The following is a 10,000-nucleotide window of genomic DNA, read 5'->3' as shown; positions in this document are numbered from 1 at the left end:
ACCACCACTGACCCCGCCTTCTCAAAGAGACTACTTTGCCCGTTAAAACAGTTAGATTAGGACGAAACTAATGTGCTAGTATGGGCCTCTGTGTGGCGTACGAGTCTCCGTGTGGACATGATGTTTGATAGTCTCCCAGCCTCACCTTGATGACGATGTGTCCCTTCCTGGTTCCGGTGCGGTCCAGTTCGCGGTGCTCCTTCACCATGACGATCTCTCCCTCCTCCTCCACCTTCTGCATGTTCTTCTCCACCTGGTTCAGGATGCAGCAGTACTCCTGCTGAGCGATGCACACAAACTGGACAGGAGGAGGGAGGGGGTGGGACAGGAGGGGGGAGAGGAGAGGAGGGGGGAGGGGAGGGGAAGAGGAGGAGGAGGAGGGAGGAGAAGGAGGAGGAGGAGGAAGGGGAGGGAAAATAGGAGAGGAGTTGGAGGAAGGTAGAGGAGGTGAAAGAGAAGGAGGAGGAAGGAGAGAGAGGAGGAGGAGAAAAGCAGAGATGAAAGGTTCCATCCCTCACAGTCATGTCTTCCCCTCCGCCAACACTATAAGGATCAACAGCACATCCATGTGCCGTCCCATGCCCACCAAGCTGATCTGTACCTGGCAGTCGTCCACCTTGGTCTTCATCACTCCCTTCATGTACTCCTTCTCCATGGTGGGCGACACCCCAAAGCTGTTCCCCATGCACAGGATCTCAGCGCGGCCCTCTGGGCACGTCACCTCCACGGCGCCGTTCAGGATCACCGACCACGAGTCCAGCTGGGACAGCAGAGAGCAGCAGGTCAGACCAGAGCTGGGACTCAAGGTGTGGTGTACCATAGTGTACTATAGTGTACCATAGTGTACCGTGGTGTACCATAGTCTCCAGTACAAAAACAGGTGCTGGATTCAAGGGACTCAGCGAGATGATTGATTTCCATTTTTGGAATCGTAATCATGTCAAATGCGTTTACTAACTACATTTGAGTTGGTTTACGATAAATATCATATATTTTTATAGCATATAAAGGAATGTTTTTATGGGTTCTCATTAAACTCGATAGTTAAATCCCACATTGAGACATAATGGATGAATTGTCTCTCTTCCACCACAACAAACATCCCAGGCTCCAAACGTCTTCCTCCAGCCCCAACACCAGTGTATGGTCACAGTAAGGCTTCTATCAGCTCACTGCTTTACTGTGGCTCGTCGGCCTGGCCTTAAAGGCATGCTTCACACTATTGTTGGGGTTCACTGAAGCGTAAAAATGACCAAAATGGCTTGATTCAGAGTCAGGGTGCGGCCCCAGTAAAGAGGAGTAGATATGAGCTGTGTGCTGCTCCCCTGGGGGGGGGGGGGGACTCAGGGACTGGGAGAGAAGGCAGTCATTCATGTTTAATAGAGCAGAAAAAAACCTCAAATGGAAGAAAAGGTCTTGGTGGCAAGAGAGAGAGAGGCACACGTCTACACCACAGACAGGAAATACAGCCTCTCTCTTCCTCCCTCCCTCTTCTCCCCTCCCTCCCCTCTCCTTTCGCTCTCTCACTCTCTTCCGTTCTCTCTCTTTCGTTCTTCCTTTCTCCCTCACCTCACCTCACCCCCTCCCTCCCTCCCTCTCTCCCTCTCTCTGACAGACAATGGATTGAAGCCCACACCCTTGACACACTGGACCCAGACAGACAGACAGAGAGACAGTCAGACGGAGAGACAGGCAGACAGAGAGACAGGCAGACAGAGAGACAGGCAGACAGGGACACAGACAGACCTCTTCTCCATCGTTGAGGACGATGGTTCCTGCCCGCTCCACCACAGCGAACACCATGACGGCACACAGCTCCCTCCGGACAGACATGGTCATGTTGGCGAACGCAGGCAGCTGGTGCATGAACTCCAGTAGTTGCTCTGGGAGAGGGAGGATAGGAGGAAGGCAGAGGAGGAGCGGATGTGAGCAGAGGAGAGCAGAGGAGGAGAGGGAGGTGAGCAGAGGAGTAGAGGAGGTGAGAAGAGCAGGAGAGGAGAGGGCAGAGGAGGAGAGGGCAGAGGAGAGAAGGAGAGGAGAGGAGGGGAGAAGAGGTTAGTATTCAGCCTTGCTACCATGATGAATACCACACAACCAGGTGATTGTGTAGAGCACACTAAGAAGAGAACCCTTTCATTGACCTTACAAACATGAATCAGCTCAATCAATGCTGACTCTTCTTGTAAAGACCTCCTGTAATAAAAACAGCCTGGAAATGTTTAAAGGATCCTAGTCTGGGGATGCATGTCTGTGTTTCCCTAGCTAGCCATGTCTAAGCTGTGGCAAGGTGCAGAGAACCGAGAGCCACACCCGGCTAGCCCAGACCTAGCATGGGGCTAGCGTAGAGCAGGCATGGTGCTAGCATGGGGCAAGCATGGGGCTAGCAAAGAGCAGGCATTGGGCTAGCATGGGGCTAGCATAGAGCAGGCATGGTGCTAGCATGGGGCTAGCATGGGGGCTAGTCTGGCGTTAGTCTCAAGCTAGCATGAGGCTGGTCTGGTGCTATCCTGGTGCTAGCGTAGGGCTAGTCTGGTGCTATTGTCATCCTGGTGCTAGCATAGGGCTAGTCTGGTGCTATCCTAGTTCTAGCGTAGGGCTAGTTTGGTGCTAGTCTGCAGCTCAGGCTGCATGCACCGGCTGACCTGTACTTGGCATGGCAACAGAGTGGAGGAGGGAGCTAAGGAAGCACTGAAACTTTAATGTGTCGGGAGAGGATGTGCCAGAGTGACCTAGAAAAGCCTGCTGGGGGAGGGGGGAGGGGCCTGTGCCACATCAAGTAAGAGGGGGGGGAGGGGTGGGGGGGGGGGAGAGAGAGAGGGGGTGGCCCTCTCACTCTGTACATCAAACACATCATCCCCTGATCGCCCATCACATCCACAGCCAAGCTCAGAGACAGGGGGAATTCTCAAGCAAGTATACAAAATTATAATATTCACCCCCTCCCCTTATTTAGTATCATCACCCCTGTGGATGAATCATAGCGTACACAGCCACGGTCTAATATCACAAGGTTCATGTGGAAGGAAATGTTCCTGGAGGGTGTGGGGGGGGGGAGACACGCTGGGGACGTGAGAGAAGCCGAACACAGAACGCCCCAGAGGGCTGGGGAAGTGTCTGTGGCTCGCCAGGCTCACACTGCACTCAGGAGGGGCGGGGCTAACTGCAGGGGCGGGGCACAGTCCTACACACTTCATTAAGCACTGATGAAGCTACAATAGAGCTTGGGAAGCATATCCTCTCTGCGAAAGAAGCTCGTTCTAATTAACCCTCATTACTCTCGGTGTAGCGCTCCCCAACAGAACACTTGCTAGAACATCTAAGAAACTGCGACGCAATTAAAAAGAATGGGTATATTAGGGGGTTTTATAGATTAAGTTCTCCCGGGTTCGAACTGGTGATCCCTGAGTGAACTCAGCAAGCAGAGCTCACCTGTTGGCCTATTTGGCGGACGTAGGCCCTGGCCCCACCCAGCCTCCACCCAGCCTCCACCCAGCCTCCACCCAGCCCCTCGGTCAACACTCACCGATGTCATCGTCGGTCCTGTCCATGGGGTCCTTCTCCAGGCAGTCCCGTACGATGTCGCGGCTCATGAGGGGGTCTGACGCACGCTCGATGTCCTCCTCGTCGTCGTCCTCCTCTGAGTCCACGGCCGTCTCCGGCAGGCCGCTCAGGTCCATGTCTCCTTGATCGTTCTCCGTGGCCTGAAACAGAAGCAGGAAGAGACCCTGGTCAAGCAGGAAGAGATCCTGGTCAAGCAGGAAGAGATCCTGGTCAAGCAGGAAGAGACCCTGGTCAAGCAGGAAGAGATCCTGGTCAAGCAGGAAGAGACCCTGGTCAAGCAGGAAGACATCCTGGTCAAACAGGAAGAGACCCTGGTCAAGCAGGAAGAGATCCTGGTCAAGCAGGAAGAGACCCCGGTCAAGCAGGAAGAGATTTCAGTTAACCAGGAAGAGATCTGGGTCATCAGGCACATTAGGAGAGATATAACAGAGTCATTCAGGAAGTGTCTTCTGGAGCAGCTCCTGGTCCAACCTTCCCAAACAAAGACGACAACAAGGTTTGGTCTGAATATAAAAACATGCAGCATGTCTAAGCAGCTCATCATCGTGGTCAGTGACAAACACAACATCACACCAGAATCCTCAGAAGGGTTTCCACCATGTCTGTAAATGACCAGGAGAGAGAAGACCATACAGCTACAGCAGAGGAAAGGATCAGGGCAAGGACCCAGAGATCCAACATGGCCGCCAGCTCCAGCGATCAGCTCAGGGAACAATAAAAACGCGCTCCTGTAGCAGGTTGTTATTGTGTATCAGGTTCCGACAGCAGAGGGTTATGGATATGACATTTAACGACATGAGATTTGAACGTACACAGAATCTCCTTCGACTGGGATACAGGTTCAACGCCGGTCCCTCAACAAAATAACGCAACAATGACACGGTGCCTCCGGCGCTCTGCAGATCTGCCGGCTTTAGCCAGACTGACAAGGTGCACCGCATCGCCCAACAGAGACACACACACACACACACGCATCAACACCAAACACCAAAGACCCTCTGCATCGCAACAAGCTCATTTCCTCTAAACACATCCCTGGTGCTGGACCACCTCCTCTGACAAACCATGTCACCCCCCCCCCCCCGCCCCCCCCCCCCCCCCCCCCCCGTCTGGCGTGTTCCTGGAGAGAGCAGAGCACTGAGAAAATATGGGGGCGAACGAGGGAAAGACAAGGAGCTAAAGCACTGCAATTGCTAATGTCACACGATATTAATAGACTCCGGGGTGGCATCAATCAACACGTTCCACGTTCTATAAATATCGCCGAAAGGCTATACCACAGCCAAGCTCCGAACACCAAGCTCTCCTCCAGAACGAGAGCACGCACACACACACACACAATAGAAACAGAAACCGCATCCCGCCCCGGCTGCCCCGGAGGAGCGGCAGTGCCACAGAAACGAACGCACCCTCTTCCTCACCCGATCGCGGGGCCTGTGCTCCGCGGTTTTACCGGAAAGCGACGGTAACCTGGGGAACCTGGCGAACTGCCTGCAGAAGCCTCGCCCCAGACGCATCCTGCTCCTCGGACGTCCGGTCTCCTCTCAGCGCCCGGCCCTCGTCAACGTGTCCGCCCTCCTCAAGCAGACATGTGCAAACGCACCATAAATGATTCAGGGGCCTGTCTGAGTGGCCACCTGGTGGCGAGGGCGGGACAGGGGGCGGGGCCAGGATGGGGGGTGGGGTGGGCGGGGGGGTGAAGAAGTGGGAGATGAGTTAGGGGCGGGGCTAGTCTCAGGGGACTTGTGGAAAGGTGTGGAGGTGTGAAACAGAAAGCCCAGTATATGACTTCTCGACACCTTCTGACTCAACACCTCATGTGAGCTGCAGCCGTGGCACTACAGCACAGCCACAGCTACTAACCCTAACCCTCTGGCTCTCTAGAAGCATAGCGGTAAACACGCTTCAAATCTGTCACAGCGTAAACTCCCGGTGAATCTGGACATGACTCATTACAGAGGCCACCATGGAGGGTTCAGTACACAGATGCTAGGCTTGTTAATGAAGTATTACATCTCAAGTAGTCTAGCATATGAAAACAGTCGGGTAGATGCGTGTGTCTTTGGTCATTGCAAGCACACACATTTGATTTCCGTAGAGACGAGTTGTTAAGACAGTCAATTAGGAGCTGCTAACCAGTTACAATCTAACGATCTAATCTATCTAATCTATCGAACGTCACATGATGTCTGTAAATACTAGAAGGAGTGAGATTCTCCCCACGCAGGATCTATAAACGTGCTGTGAGAGTAGGTAAACGGAACAGGGGGAGGAGGAGCCGATTTTAATATTTCAACAGGGCTATTCTTGGATCAATGCTTTCAAGCCTTCTGAGGAACCAATTTCATGATTTATTCAGACAGAAAACAGTGTGGCATGTTTGTGAGGGGCAGGTCTGTTCTCCTGGCGGGGGAACAGACAGCAGACATGAGAACCAGACAGGAGACGGACCACGCCACACGGACCACGCCAGACGGACCACGCCAGACGCTACTGTAATGATACAGATACCAACCTCCTTCCTGCGCTAGCAGGAACTGGTTCTCGGGGGGGTGGAGGATCAACACACAAGCTGCCGTGAGATGGACAGAACCAGAAATAAACGAGAGGAAGGAAGGAGGGCGAGGAAGGAGGGAGATTACGAGAAAGGAGAGCTGGAGAAAAAGGAGAGAGAGAAAAGAGAGAGGTGGAGAGAGTGAGAGAGAGGCGAGAGAAAGGTGGAGAGAGAGAGAGGTGAAAAGAAAGAGGTGGAAAGAGGTGAAGAGAGACGAAAGAGAAGTGAAGAGGAGAGAGAGGAGAGTGAAAGGTGAAGAGAGAGAAAAGGGTTTTCTAGAGCAGCTACAGACCTGCTAATGAGGTCCTATAGCAGCAGATGGCTCAGAAACTGGGATCAGGGCCTGGGTACTGTAGAGCCTGTTCAACCTAGCCCCATCCCTGCACACACACACACACACTGTACAGTACACACACACTGTACAGTACACACACACAAGCACAGTACAACCGACACACATCCCCAGCTACACAGCACACACAAGGGCACACTCTACAGCTCACCATCCAGCACACACTAACTATATTTACAGAAACAGCACACGCACTTTTGTGTACGAAAGCATACACCACAGACACACACACACACAGCAGGTGACAGTGCGTGGACGCTACGGGGGGTGGGCTAAGAGGATTAGGAAGAAGGGCTTTGAGGCTCGTCTGGAGTCACGAGAGGGAGGGGGCGGGGTCGAGAGGGGCGGGACCGAGGGGGGTGGGACCGAGGGCTGCAGGGTCGACCGCTCTGCTGGGAGTCTATTTAAAGGGCTGGCGCTGGGGGGGGGGCGGGACTTCCTTACCTGGTAAATGTCTGATAGGCTGCTGCTCCCTGAGTCGCTGGTGATACTACATCCTGATTGGCTGGAGGAGACGTGGGTCACCTGTGGGTGCAAGCCATCTGCCAGGTGGAGGCGGCTGAAGTCTGCAGGGAGCTGCACACACACACACACACGGATGCATGTACAAACACGCACGCACACACACACACACACAAACATACACACAAACATACACACAGATGGTCAGTTTCACCTGTCTCAAGCCGTCCACACCAACACACACACCTGCTGGGCATACAGGCTACACTTGATCACACAGGGATGTGTGTGTGTGTGTGATGTCACAGTGGTTAAGGCCAACATCAAACAACTGTAATAGAAGGAGTATGTGTTGCGTTGGCTGGTCCAGCAAACATCATTCCACTGACTGCTTCTCCCTGGTTCAGACGGTCATGTCCTTCTAACAGCAGTTCAGAACAGTCTGCCAGCCTCTACACAAACTACATAGCCCTCTGAACACAGTCTGCCAGCCTCTACAGGGACTACAGAGGCCTCTGAACACAGTCTGCCAGCCTCTACACAGCCCTCTGAACACCGTCTGCCAGCCTCTACAGGGACTACAGAGGCATCTGAACACAGTCTGCCAGCCTCTACACAGCCCTCTGAACACAGTCTGCCATCCTCTACACAGCCCTCTGAACACAGTCTGCCAGCCTCTACAGGGACTACACAGCCCTCTGAACAGTCTGCCAGCCTCTACAGGAACTACAGAGGCCTCTGAACACAGTCTGCCAGCCTCTACAGGAACTACACAGCCCTCTGAACAGTCTGCCAGCCTCTACAGGAACTACAGAGGCCTCTGAACACAGTCTGCCAGCCTCTACAGGAACTACAGAGGCCTCTGAACACAGTCCGCCAGCCTCTACAGGAACTACAGAGGCCTCTGAACACAGTCTGCCAGCCTCTACAGGGACTACACAGCCCTCTGAACACAGTCTGCCAGCCTCTACAGGGACTACAGAGGCCTCTGAACACAGTCTGCCAGCCTCTACAGGGACTACAGAGGCCTCTGAACACAGTCTGCCAGCCTCTACACAGCCCTCTGACAGAAAACACATCGAAATGTCTTCATGAAGCCTGCAAAGAAGCTTAAGCTTTATCCAAATAATTAAGTATCTAACTAGAAGACAGGGAGGTGGTGGTGGGGGGTGGCGGTAATGATTTATTAACGTTAATTAGTTATTTGAAATGATATATTATCCATGGGGAATGTTAAAGATTAACACTGTACATTAACAGTGGCGGGAACATGTATTTATCTGCATGAAAGGATGATTTCTGAAACTAAACCAACATGTCCCATAGTGATGCTGGTTAATTACTGAACGTTTACGGAAGGGTGCACGAGAGCATATCCAGAGTTTGCGCCGTGGTTAGCAAACTTTCAGGCTCACTTCTCAGTCCACATTTGCAAAGCTTGTCTTGGGGGTGAAGTAGCCAGGGCATACTGACGCTGGGAGAGAACACCTGACTTGTCTTGGGGGTGAAGTAGCCAGGGCATACTGACGCTGGGAGAGAACACCTGACTTGTCTTGGGGGTGAAGTAGCCAGGGCATACTGACGCTGGGAGAGAACACCTGACTTGTCTTGGGGGTGAAGTAGCCAGGGCATACTGACGCTGGGAGAGAACACCTGACTTGTCTTGGGGGTGAAGTAGCCAGGGCATACTGACGCTGGGAGAGAACACCTGACTTGTCTTGGGGGTGAAGTAGCCAGGGCATACTGACGCTGGGAGAGAACACCTGACTTGTCTTGGGGGTGAAGTAGCCAGGGCATACTGACGCTGGGAGAGAACACCTGACTTGTCTTGGGGGTGAAGTAGCCAGGGCATACTGACGCTGGGAGAGAACACCTGACTTGTCTTGGGGGTGAAGTAGCCAGGGCATACTGACGCTGGGAGAGAACACCTGACTTGTCTTGGGGGTGAAGTAGCCAGGGCATACTGACGCTGGGAGAGAACACCTGACTTGTCTTGGGGGTGAAGTAGCCAGGGCATACTGACGCTGGGAGAGAACACCTGACTTGTCTTGGGGGTGAAGTAGCCAGGGCATACTGACGCTGGGAGAGAACACCTGACTTGTCTTGGGGGTGAAGTAGCCAGGGCATACTGACGCTGGGAGAGAACACCTGACTTGTCTTGGGGGTGAAGTAGCCAGGGCATACTGACGCTGGGAGAGAACACCTGACTTGTCTTGGGGGTGAAGTAGCCAGGGCATACTGACGCTGGGAGAGAACACCTGACTTGTCTTGGGGGTGAAGTAGCCAGGGCATACTGACGCTGGGAGAGAACACCTGACTTGTTGGCTTCTGAAAACCAACTCCAGAACTGACCACGGCATCCACCAGGACACACACATACCAACACACTGACCATGTCCCCTTCAAGCACACTGGCACCGCGTGGCAATTTAGGATGTTGACGTATCTCTGATTGCTGTGACCTATATTCCTGTGTGGAGATGACTGTGAGATGCACTCCACCATGTCCCTCAGCACAGCTAACTAACGCTCACAAAAGGAAAGAGTGCAAAATGGTGCCAAATCTCCACAAGGGACCTCTACACTAGCACAACAACAAACTGCCAACATTTGATCGTTTGAATACTGAATATCAATGATTTGAATACTGTACATAAAAGATATGAATGTATTGTCCACACAATCAGCTCGTTGCTGGAATAAACCAATAGAACTAATCAAAAGAGTTGAATATAAAGTAGTCAGAGAGACCCAAACAAACATGAATATTTTAGAGCTAAATGCTCTTTCTCTGTTCCTTCAGAGCTGCAGATCAGACTTCTAAAGTCAACTTCTGGCCAAAACAGATCATGAATATTGAATGTTTTCACACATTAAAGTCGAGCCTGTGTGATACCGCTGCCTAATTCAGTCAAGAAGACAAAGAAGGAAATAAAAGGTGAGAGTAGAAGGATTTCAAGGGAGGCGTGTGAATACTCCTCCACAGGCGCCCAGTTAAAAGTGACAGAAGCAGATTTGAAAAACACGTTACTCGGGTTCGTTCTTTTAAAATGCCTACTTGGATTCCTTCA

General features: G+C 52.5%; 1 protein-coding gene across 6 annotated transcripts in view; it reads right to left on the bottom strand.

The window, feature by feature from the left end:
- The window catches only part of rapgef2b (Rap guanine nucleotide exchange factor 2b), a 71,598-nt gene that overhangs the window by 17,962 nt on the left and 43,636 nt on the right, over window positions 1-10,000 (bottom strand). For 5 of the 6 annotated variants that reach the window (XM_047025082.1, XM_047025075.1, XM_047025091.1 and 2 more), the window contains 5 exons: window positions 6,912-7,043; window positions 3,524-3,701; window positions 1,747-1,883; window positions 602-760; window positions 146-298 (listed from right to left, as the gene is read on the bottom strand). In XM_047025082.1, the coding sequence (XP_046881038.1) occupies window positions 146-298; window positions 602-760; window positions 1,747-1,883; window positions 3,524-3,701; window positions 6,912-7,043 (759 nt within the window). The remainder of the gene's footprint in view (window positions 1-145; window positions 299-601; window positions 761-1,746; window positions 1,884-3,523; window positions 3,702-6,911; window positions 7,044-10,000) is intronic. The other variant, XM_047025099.1, reaches the window with a different exon arrangement.

The sequence above is a fragment of the Hypomesus transpacificus genome, chromosome 1 (genome assembly GCF_021917145.1).
Source record: "Hypomesus transpacificus isolate Combined female chromosome 1, fHypTra1, whole genome shotgun sequence".
Classification (NCBI taxonomy): Eukaryota; Metazoa; Chordata; class Actinopteri; order Osmeriformes; family Osmeridae; genus Hypomesus; species Hypomesus transpacificus.
Note: the sequence above shows the minus strand (reverse complement) of the source record. Positions and strands in the feature narration are given on the sequence as shown.